This window comes from Cyclopterus lumpus, chromosome 1 (assembly GCF_009769545.1).
Source record: "Cyclopterus lumpus isolate fCycLum1 chromosome 1, fCycLum1.pri, whole genome shotgun sequence".
Taxonomy (NCBI): Eukaryota; Metazoa; Chordata; class Actinopteri; order Perciformes; family Cyclopteridae; genus Cyclopterus; species Cyclopterus lumpus.
Genome location: NC_046966.1, coordinates 6,123,587 through 6,135,304, shown reverse-complemented (window position 1 = coordinate 6,135,304; position 11,718 = coordinate 6,123,587). Strand labels below are relative to the sequence as shown.

At 43.3% G+C, this 11,718-nt stretch overlaps 1 protein-coding gene across 4 annotated transcripts; it reads right to left on the bottom strand.

Moving 5' to 3' along the window:
- Positions 1-365: 365 nt before the first annotated feature.
- On the bottom strand, positions 366-9,558 carry suz12b (SUZ12 polycomb repressive complex 2 subunit b). 4 transcript variants are annotated; one of them, XM_034539359.1, is made up of 17 exons: positions 9,247-9,558; positions 8,859-9,003; positions 8,214-8,260; positions 8,049-8,113; positions 7,886-7,954; positions 7,674-7,723; positions 6,869-6,954; positions 6,513-6,744; positions 6,173-6,278; positions 5,974-6,079; positions 5,637-5,814; positions 4,767-4,855; positions 4,417-4,560; positions 3,862-4,019; positions 3,412-3,610; positions 2,784-2,857; positions 366-2,442 (listed from the first exon to the last, which is right to left on the bottom strand). In XM_034539359.1, the coding sequence occupies exons 1-17, from the start codon at positions 9,259-9,261 to the stop codon at positions 2,124-2,126; spliced, it is 2,082 nt and encodes a 693-aa protein (XP_034395250.1). In that variant the 5' UTR covers positions 9,262-9,558; the 3' UTR covers positions 366-2,123. The 4 variants fall into 4 exon arrangements, with proteins under 4 accessions (XP_034395250.1, XP_034395330.1, XP_034395415.1 ...); XM_034539439.1 differs by having other exon boundaries at positions 4,767-4,852; XM_034539524.1 differs by having other exon boundaries at positions 9,375-9,558.
- Between the last annotated feature and the right edge of the window lie 2,160 nt (positions 9,559-11,718).

Here is an 11,718-nt window from a genome sequence, read left to right as displayed (position 1 = left end):
GATAAAATAAAGGCAAGAACACAAGTTTAGAATAGAAAAAAGCCAATAAAAATATCGGACTCACCACCGACGGGATCGGATTAGCTAGAAGAACAAAGATTGTCAGTCTAAAAATGCTCTTTATTGAGACAGAGGCCAAGTTGTCATGTTCTCCCACTGAAGATGGAACGAGAAGTAGTGGTGTGAAGCATTTACTAACTTCATCAGCTTTTACATTCGTGACGCACCTCAGTGTGTCCATCACAGGCAAACTGACGGAAGATGGCGCACCCCCTTAGCACTTGGGTTACTAATTGTTTAATTGTTTACCTCTCCTCTTGGTATTCACTTGAGACACAGTTTCATTAAGCATGAAATATTCAGTGTTGCCTTGGGTGACCGTATGTGAAATATTTATTCTATATTTGTGGGGCATGAATTGTTCATATAAAATGTATAAACAAGAGTTACTCAAGACAAGTGTCACTGCTGGTCCGAGACCATGAAGGAGAGTGTGTAATGATGCAAGAGTGCAAAAGGGCTACAACATTACAGCCAACATAAGGACAAATTCCTTTTATTTCTTTAAATATAAAAGTCCCCCTAGCCAGAGTGTACAGTGAACATTTTTTAAACAGGGTGTTTTGATAATAATGGTAAATGTCTCCCTTTTCCCCCTCAGATGAATACAGAAACCTTCCACGAGTAGGAGAGGAAGGAAAACAATATTGTTAATTTGGTTGTTCACAAGAAAGTCGGATGAAACTACAAAACTGCTGTTTTTTTCCTCCTTATTAAAATAAAGAAAAAACAACAACTTGTTATGGAATGAACAAAAGAAAAGATGCTAAATAATATACATAACTAAGAGACTGGGGGAAAATATTTGCCTTTGGCATAAACTGCACTGAACAGGAGACAGACAAACAGACTTGGACCTGAAAGCCAACCATCGAATGAAACGGCGTATTGCTTTGAGAGAAGAACTGCAATTAGTTGCTAGTTAGTTATTGGACCCAGAACTGGGCACGGCTCAACATTTGATGCGATTACACGTGAACACAATTCTGTCAATACTTAAAACCCATGTCGGGAAATCAAAAACACTTCGTGATTGCAACATGATCGAACCTGAAAGTGACAAGAAACTTAAAAAGGCGAAGGGAAAATGCGGTGCACTCTGCACGATGCAACGTGCTGCTGGTTGTCTCTGGGATAAAAAGTCGGAAAAAGGAGTATTTTCCTGGCTTTCATCAATGCAGGCTAAAAGGCTGAGGGGGTGATGAGTAGGGTTGGGTTTTTTTGTGTTCGTTTTTTTACAGCATGGACCCAAAATCAGAATTTATTCTGTTGTTTGGGATCCAAAGCTGACAGTATATCACTATTGTCATGGCATCCTACCAGCAAAACCCAAAATCCAGGTTAAGGGGTCCTAACAAAAGCTTAGCAGGCTTTATATACTCTAGACATTGACGCCAATAGTGTAGGTTTGTACTGTAACTGTATGACCAGTCAAGTGTCACACAACAGTGATATCAAACCCACTAAAGTTTCTCCACTGACGCCAGTGGAAACGCTGCATTTAACATTTGGCGCAGCATGAATACAAAATAAAAAGAAACTTTTTTTTTTTTTTTTTTTTAAAAAGGTAAGCTTTCTAAATACAAACACTCCAAGTGCTAAAAAATAATCAGCTAAAAGGATAAGATCAACAAGATTATTGTGTACAAATAATCAAGAGTGACGTTACCAGTACATTGTTAACTGTAGTCTTGAGGCAGTCGTCTCCGACGTGAACATACCAAAACAACACCAGGACTCTTGTTTGTTCAGGCTCTCGCCCAAAGACAGACACTTCAGTGGCTCCTACAAAATGCGTATTATGTAGGTTCGACTTACAACGAGTCCTCAAATTCCTGCTTTGTGCGAATGTCGGTGTTTCACTTCTATATTGTTCATATTTGGTTCAGTTCTCAAGTTCCGAAAACTTGTTTACCTTGTGTACTATTCTGCTTCTGGTCAGATCCTCCGGTTCTTGCACCTATCTAAGCACCAAAGGGTTGGTAATGTTCATTTGAAGAAGGAAAAGAAGGGGGAAAAAGAGAGAGAAAAAACACGACAATCGTTGTTTCATCCATCCATCATCAGTCCGTTAGTGCGCTTTTTGTCCTCTTGCCCTGTTTCCCACCAGTGGAGGTGATGGAATTGCCGTTGCAGGCCCCTGCTGAAACCAGAGCCTGGCCCTGCTGCTGCTCTTCCTCCTCGGCGTCCGGGAGCTCCTCCTTGATCTGCCGTAGGCGGGCCATGGCGCGGTCAATGGTGGCGGTGGTCACCAGGTTGAAGTCGTGCATGCTGACTAGATGCAGGAGGAAGTTGCGGCAGAGGTTGCGGCGGACGATGTGAGCGCCGGTGTTCTCCGCAAAGAGCATGATGGCCTGATTCATCTGGTTGTCTGCAATGAAACTACAACAGGGGGGCACAGCGGAGCACAGAAGGGCTTAGTTTCTAGAGGTTAAATAGGTGGATGGGGACGTGTGTAGCTGGGACTACAATACAGAACAACGCCTGCATAGGGGAGTAAACAGAGCTCCATCACACATACTGAGATTGCAAGTGGACTTCTAAGTGCTTTGAGTTTCTTTTCAATCCAAAATCAAACCCCCTTCAGAGTTTAGGAAAGTTCCCCCATCCAAATGAAAGCTGCGTACATATACACAGTGCACAACGCCACTGCTTTGAATCTCGGCATCAGGACTACTTCTCTGTTGATGGAGCGATGTCTACTACTTCCCACGTACCCGTACTTCATGACATGTAGATTCCACAGCTTCATCACTTCCTTTTCTCCCTCATTGACGTCGGTGAACTCATCCAGTTGCTGTATGTTAATAAAAAATAAAAAAAAGAATTAGAATACAACTCTGGTGACACAGGACACCACAACCCTGAAGAGGGGCCAACGCCCACGGCGTCCGAGCGGTAGAACACATGTCGTGTTTAAAACCTTGGTCTTGAGGGCAATGGAACAATTTCAATGATGACCAATTCATTTTAAGCATTTCCGATTGGCTTTAGCTTTAAGTTATTTATGGGGAACGAGAGTACGGTCACTATAAATGTGCTATTCCGTAACACAGGCTCATTATAAAGTTCCCTTTAGAAGTAGAAATATTAGTGATACAGCAGATAAAATGCCACAAAGTACAGGGAGTTCATAGTAAATTTACAGAGTGCCAGAAATATACAATGGTTGAACATCTATTAAGGAGACACAAGCGGGACATCTCGGCACACTGCAGAGCAACCTGGAGAAAGGACACCATGTGACTGACGGGCAGTAAAAACAAACCCCACCAAGCAGATGTAGTTCAGATTTACAGGGTTTCACTTCAGACAGAAAAGGACGCAACGAGCAAAAAAAAGTCTTCTCACCGTGGCCGTCTTCTCTCTGAGCCACTCCGGGTCCCGTTCGTCCTCGCTGTCCTCCTCCATCTCCTGGGGCCGGAGCGGCATGCAGCTGTCGCTGTGGAAGTAGAGGCGGTTGTGTCCACTGACGTACGTCCTCTGCTGCTCCAACTCTCCGTCCTCGGACTCCAGGAACTCGGACAGACTCGGTTTAGTCCTCTTGGGCCTGGAGGAGGAGGGGGAGGGGGGCGAACACTGGTATTTCACACCTTTCCTGTTCTCATTTGTTAGATGATGCTTCAATAACCTCAACGCGGGTTTCTTTGTATATGATATTGTACACATCCCCTGTTCTAAATAGGTTTCAAACAGCTTACTGCTCATGAACAATTCACTGAAGTGCATTCAAACAAGTTAATTACGTTGCTTGGCAGGCTCCGGTTCAAACACTGCTTTTTGAACAGGGTTCAAGTTTACCTGCAAACTAGTATGTGAGTGACAGCGGTCCTCTTAACTGGGCCGTTGCGGCTGAAAGCAAAGCCGGGTTGGCTGTGGATGTCCTGAGGGTTGCCAACGTATGATCCGTCATAGCACTCATTGATGGACACGTCTATCCTTGCTCCTTTGGGGTGAGGCTGCGCATTTAAAAAAAACAAAAAAACATCAGTGAAGTTCATACAGGAAATTGGCCCGACACTTAATGAAATTAAGGGGAACACTGCACTGAGAGGTGAGAAGTGTGATTTCTCAAAGGAGAGCCTGTTCAGACACGGAAACAAGAGTTCTCCACGAATTCGTACATCCTGCACATGTGCAACTCTCAACAGAGGCGAGAAAGAAGCACTCAGCTACTTCTGTCACCGCGCCTGAAATCTATGACTGAGCACTCGAACAAGTGAGTCATTTTGCTTTGTTCTCATCTCTGTTGAGAGTTTGATATGTGCAGTACAGAGAAGTTATTTTTAAAAAAAAAAGGAAAATCCCACTCTATTTTACATTTGTAGACGCTAACCCCGACACCCGGTTCCTTACCACATAGTTGAAGATGAAGCGGGAGTGGGAGAGTTTGAGGTGTTTGAGCAGGCTGTAGAGTTTGCTGCAATTCAGGGTACACCAGGGACAGTGAAGGTCATCTCTTGCCTCTGTTTGCTGCCGTGTGTTATTGTTGTACAAGAACTAAACACGGACAGATCTCGTTAGTTACAAGGTAAACCAGATGCGCCAACCTCCAGCAGATGTGGCAACGTGTTCTTCCTACGGTCTAGAAATGTGACTAATTCCAAACAGGTTTAAAAAAAAATTTAAAAAATGTTTAGACGAAACAAACATTTTGCATTTCAGCATCCCAGCCCAGTTGTGCGTCTGACTGTAGAGCGACGTACCTGATAAAATATACGTAGCTTCTGCCGCGGCTCACACAGGACCTGCTCTTTCCTCGTCTTAATGTCTGTGCTCACCGACTCTTTCACTGCTGACGGGAACAGACGGAGATGGTTATTTCTTGGGAGAATCACCATATTGATTTGATACAGTCAACGTGGAATTTGAGAAAAACTTAGAAATTGCACCGTTTGGCCCAGAACATGAAGATTTTAAATAACAAGCGCACACATATCACTGTTGCTAAAGCCTTTTTCATACAGGGAACATGCAACATCTGACTTCATCTACCCGTTTATAAAACGGCCCTTTGACATTCAAACAGGAAATGTAAACGGATTTGAGTGTTTACAGGTCTCTCATGGGATGCATCACTGAAAACACATTTGAATTGATTTGAATGTTTATCTGTTGCTTAATTAATGACCATCAAAGCATCATGAGCTGAGACTTGACCTGGCTTCTCACTTGCCTACAGCAAGCAAACCTGAAGACAACCATACATCTTTTTATAAATGTCCTCATTAATTATGTTTAAAGAACTGTGCCCAAACAGAGATCAAAATGATTCATGCGATTCCTATTTGCTCATTCGCAGTCTGCAAACATTTTGCTTGATATTCATAAATACTTCATGACTTACACAGAAACATGACTCGGGTGAGAGGGGGCTTTATTCAAAAGAGTGACATGTCATGTTGCCGTCACATTCATGGAGCAAAGTGCAAGTCTCAAAAAGGACTGGACAGCGATGACTCACTGGAGGACTTTTTGGCAGGAAAATAAATCAATGATTCTGGTTGAATGTTCTGGTGTCATTAATGAAGACTTAAGCAGCACTTAATAAAAGCCTGTGGCGTCTTCGCACTCACCCATGAGAGCAGCTCGGTGGTTGCTGGTTCTGGTCTCCATGGGGCTGGAGCTGTCGGAGTTGCGCGTGGCGAGGGGTTTCGCCACGGGGGCAGTGGACTTTCCGCTGGCATCGCCTGTCCAACGCAGCATGAACTGCAATGTGGGTCCCTGAGAAAAAGTCTCAAATGGTGGCAGTCTCTGTGGGACAGTCATACGGAGGAAGGGTCAGCGATGAGGGGATGTGGAGTAGACAACAAATCCTAAAGATATGAAAGAGCCCAACGCGGCATCCAGATGCAGCCAAAGAGGAGAGAGAGTGCTCACACGCTTCATGCAGAGACATGAACAAACGGTTACCTTTCCATCCAGAATGGTTTCCCATGTAGCTCGCTTCTTGCTGACAGGGCTGTCCTCCATCCCTTGCATCGACACCTCGTACTCCCCATCCAGCAGCTGCAATCTCCTGCACAGAGCCAATCAAGAGCAGTGACTTTTACAGGCACGGTCAAAGGAACGGCAAGAAAAAGTGATCTTAAATCTTGAAAGAAAACCTTACCTATTCTTATCAAAGACAGTCATCTGTGCGACGAAGGTCTCTGTGGTCTCTCCCTCCTCTCTGTGGGATGAACTTCTCTTCTTTCTACTCGGAGTGTCGATTACATCTTTGAATAAAAACACAAAATAGAGTGAGAAATTCCATATCAAACCATTATTATTCAGATGACGGCGCCCGGGCGAAGACTGGCTCCTTGCAATCAGCCGGCTTGCTGTGGCCAAGTTCGAAGCGATCATAGCCGCCCTATTCTGCGCTCATAACAAAATGAACTGTTAAATAATTCAGCCCAATGCCAACTGAACTTGTGCTGTAAAAACCAGAAGGGTTGTTTGTCTTCTACCAATGTTCTCGTTGGCCTCTCCGTTGACCAGACCGTTGGCGGCCCTCCGTCCTGTGCGCGACACCCTGAACAGGAGCGAGTAGGACTTCACCATGTGGCTGTTGCTGGGCTCAAACTCGTTGCTGGAGACCAGGAGGGAAGGGTAGGATCCAAGCTTGGTTTGGTTACTGTCTGGATTCAAAGGCACCTGCTTTTTACCTGTAGGCACTTGCTTTATTGGGCAGCTGACATCCTGAAGAAAAGTAGATAAATAAATAAATATATATATATATATATATATATATATTTAAAAAAACAATCTTAAATTTGAAAAAAACAATCACTCGTAAGGAAGATTAAACTACTTGCTGCTTTACCTTGCGTTTTTTATGGCAGACTTTGACAAGTAGCACCTCTAAGGACACCGAACTTTGTTCATTTTCTGAATTCTGAGATGGCTTTTCTGTATGGCAAAAAAAAAAAGGGTGTCAATCCCTTTGTCCAATTTTCATTACAACAAAATCCCAGATAACATCGAACTGAAGCACACATGACTTTCATCGTAGTCTCCATGCAAGTCTGACGCTCTATTGGTATATAAAACATTGTCTGAGAACGACACTGCGTGTCCTCGTTTTAATAACAACCTACCAATACCTGTCTGTTTTCAGGCCACCAACAGGTAAACAGTCTACTCTCTGTCACTAGTAGTATTATTATTGTATGTAAGCAATACTGACATGTGTACTAATGTCCTGTTTATTTTTACTATGTCACATTTTTTTTTGTTTTATTCCAAGTTTTGATCTTAGATGGAGAATCCTGTCCCCATAATTTGGATAGTATCCAGGTTTCTGATCTTCTGCATGCATTTGTATCTTGACCTCTCACCATATCAGCCCCCATGTTGTGAACCAACAGAATGATCCGAAACCTGAATAAGGTCCTTAATGTCATGCCACAATATCCAGGTTTCTATTAGAGTACTCCAGGTGGCATATCCAGGTTTCTCTAGTCCCTATCCAGGTAACAACAGGTTATTGGTCTGATGGCAGCCAGAATATGACTATAAGTTAAAAGACAACACAAAACTTCTTTACTCAGCCCATTCTGGATGCATTTGTAAGCATTTCCCTTTGCACAAATATGCTACACACAAGCACTCAAGTAAAATCTGCTTACCATCCTTATGGAAGAACCCAGTGAAGGTTAACTGCAGATGTGATGACAAACTGAAGAACCAACAGAAAAATGTACAGGTTAAATCGGGTAATACCAAGAGCTCCAACTATTAATATGAATGGTGATAAATTATGTCAATACGGTTTCGCTGGTGTTTTTGTCTAAAAGAAACTACACAGCAAAAAAATAAAAAAGAGGTGGAGCCATGTTACCTTAGAGAATCCTGCTCTCCTTTCATCCTCTCCACTGTCTGCAACATGTCATCCACTTTGAATGTTTTCCTGAGAGGGAGGATTACAAGTCATAAATACAGTGGCAGAACTAAACAAGATTCGTTAAAAACATCATCATCTGAAAACACATCAGATCTCATACCGTCTGGCATTTGATCGGCCATTTCTGTGAGACATGAAGGTGAGCGTCCTGTGCAAATATATGGGCTGGAAAGGGAAGAAAAGGGAATTCCATCACATCACTTCTTTTTCGTGGGCTATTCAATATAATAACTTAAAATAAATTATAGGACAGCAATTCACTTACTGCAATCAAATTCCTTGTGCGGAGGAATCTGTATATCTGAGTTGGTTCTAGAAATAGAAACGGTGTTATTGTGACATTTATCACATTTCTATGTTTTCAGAATAACTTTATTGTTTAACCAAGAACCCACTAAAATCTGAAACATGAGCAGAAGTATAATAAAACAAATTGTAAAAAAGGGCATGGAGGGTCTGTACTCTGTTTTACAGAGTGCTCCTCCTCCATCAGCCTGCTGTCAGTGTCAGAAAATAACTCCATCAATTAGCATTGCTTATATGCCCCAAATAAAAGGGGTGTTAACAGGTGGTGGCCGATCAGTCAAAACACTCATCAACGGTAAAATAATTGAAAATATATGAAACAATGAATCCGTTTCCAGTCTGATAACGGCTACTTCCATAATACAGTTGGCTCGTGAGGTCCATCTTGGTTCAAAACAAACAATATAAAAGGGAGGCCGAGTTGAACGATGGAGGCCCGTCAGCCACAAGACATTATTGAAAACTACCGTCCCCGGTAAAGTTAAGCGGGGAACTCAAAGCCTGTTGAATGTGTGGGAAAGTTATTCTGGTGTTCTAAAAACGAGGAGGGGGAGAGAAAAAATGAGTTTCATTCCAAAGAGAAGAAGAGTGTTTAAAATCTCACTTTCAAAGGCCTGCAGGAAGAGCTCATGGTCGGCCTGGATCTGCTCCATCTTCGGCTTCTTCACAGAGTTCATCACCGCCGACGAGGCGGGGTACACGGCGCCGTTAGCTTTGCAACTGGCCCCACTCATAATAGGACCTGAGTTCTGCGCGTGGACACAACGGCACACGTTAACACGCGCGTTCTTGCGGCACGAACGGTGTTAATGCACGTTAGCCCGTTGGCAAACGCTCGTGCTAGCTAGCTCGGCTAAAAGCCCAATGCTAACATGTTTAGTTCGGTATCTCGGCGCAGTGTCCGGTTCGTTTACTCGGACCACGATTAACCCACTAAAATACTCCTAAAGTCGACGTGTTGTGAACATAGGGCATAAATAAAGGCAACCCACTCTGGCCGATGGCATTAATTAGTTAGCCTCCAGCCGACTCAACAGCAGAGAGCCATGAAGATGAAGAGGAGGCGACGAGCCGCTGCTAGTTAGCTAGCGATGCTAGCATGGTGAACTAGAACACGAACCTCCGTTACGCCAGAGACTCACAGGTCATGGAAACGAATATCGTTTGATGGCGGAGCTGGTGAGAGTATTTTTTGGACAGAATTATTAATTATCTATCTGTAATTTATTGTCGGTGTGGACTCCTTCAATTTGTACTGAACAACAGGGCAGTAGTCAGTCGTGAGCCAATAGGAGCCGGACTCAGAGAATCCTGGGCTGTGATTGGCTGCTGGCCTCCGGAGATGACGTACAACCCGCTCTTGCTTTCTGCGATTTTGCGGGAAATCAAGTTGATCAGAATCCTGAAGAAGACGAGCCTGCAGCTGAAACTCTGTCATGCTGTTGCAGTCACATGAGATCTGACAGTCTGCTGTTCGCAGCATCCCACGAATATCCTGTCTGTGGTTGCACGTAGTTGTATTAATTTAGTTTTCATCGAGCAGAAAAAAATGGATTACCATATATTACATATTATAGTTATTCCAAATGTAAAATACATAACCAAGAGACAAAAGTTATTTTGTTTCATTCTCGGGTAACAGCACCACTTTGATCCCACTTTATAGCCGAGAGACGAAAGTTATTACATTCCATTATTATTCCTTACCACATTTCCTGTGGAGGAAGTTCATAAAGCCATAACAAGCCACAGGTCTACATCTCCTCTAAACCGACCGCTGCCATCCCTCCTACCTCCCTCATCACCTGCCTTGATGACATCCGAAGCTGGAAGAGCAGGAACTTCCTAAAGCTAAACGGCAATAAAACTGAGGCCCTGCTCATCGGCTCCAAATCCATCATTACCAAATCCCAACACACCCCAGCATCACCCGGACTGCATTCTTCCACCTCCGCAACATCTCCAGACTCCGGCCATCACTGACCCAGTCCAGCACCGAAATCCTGGTCCACTCATTTGTCACATCCCGCATCGACTACTGCAATGCCCTCCTCACCGGACTCCCCACCAAACTCATCAACAGACTGCAAATCATTCAGAACTCGGCCGCCCGGATCATCAAATCATCGGACCACATCACTCCTGTACTCATCCAACTTCACTAGCTCCCTGTACAATACCGCATCGATTACAAAAACCTTCTCCTCACCTATAAAGCTCTCCATAATCTAGCCCCCACTTACCTCTACGACCTCCTTCAGGAATACACTCCCTCCCGCACATCCTCTTCTGGACTGCTAACCATCCCCACGTCACGCCTCAGTACCATGGGTGCCCGAGCCTTCAGCTGCTCAGCACCCTGGCTCTGGAACTCCCTCCCCCACACATAAGACAATCAGACTCCATCACATCATTCAAGTCTCAACTCAAAACTCACCTGTTCAAACTGGCATACTCTTTATAACTGGACCCCGTGCACTTCATTAGTTTTTATGTTGATGTTCTGTTTTAATGTTGTTCCTATCTTTCATGCTTTTATTTTTTATCCTGTATTATTTTATTGTAAGGTGACCTTGGGTGACTTGAAAGGCGCCTCCAAATAAAATGTATTATTATTATTATACTTTTTTAAACTGGCTGCTGATTTTGTTGCAGAGCCACTTGCATATATTTTTAACCTGACAGTGAAAAATAACGAAATACAAATATATATTTAAATGGAATCTGCCTTTGTTTAAAGGTGGTGAATAACTATAGGCCAATATCTAATCTGTACTTACTAAAATCCTTGAAGCTCTTATGAGCAAACAACTGAAGGAGTTCTTATACACCAATGTCATTTTATCAACCTATCAGTCAGGCTTCAGGAAGAAACAGCACTAATACAGCTGCACTGAAAGTGGTAAATGACATTATTGTTGCTCTTGACAAGAAGCAACATTGTGCATCCCTGTTTATTGATCTGTCAAAAGCATTTGACACAGTTGACCATGATGTTTTAGGGCTGAGGCTCCTCAACTCAGGAGCAAGCGGTCGCTTGGTTCACGAGCTACCTTGAGAAAAGGTCTCAGTGCATCAGATATGAGGGTCTATCCTCTGATATTGCAACTGTCTGTAAAGGTGTGCCACAAGGCTCTGTATTAGATCCACTTTTATTTACCGTTTATATAAATAATCTGGACCAAAATGTGGTGGGCGCTAACTGTCACTTTTATGCTGATGACACTGATATATTGCTGGGCGACAACTCTTGTACAGGAAATTGATCTTTTGCAAAAAGCTTTTAATGTTGTTCAAAATACTCTATTTCAACTGAGACTTGTTCTCAATACAGAGAAGACAACACTTATGTTGTATTCAAACTGTTGTTGTAGGCCACAGAACATCCCTTTGGTGGTCACTCTTGAAGGAAGTGAAATAGAGGTTGTTGACTTATAAATATCCAGGTATTTTGATTGATGACG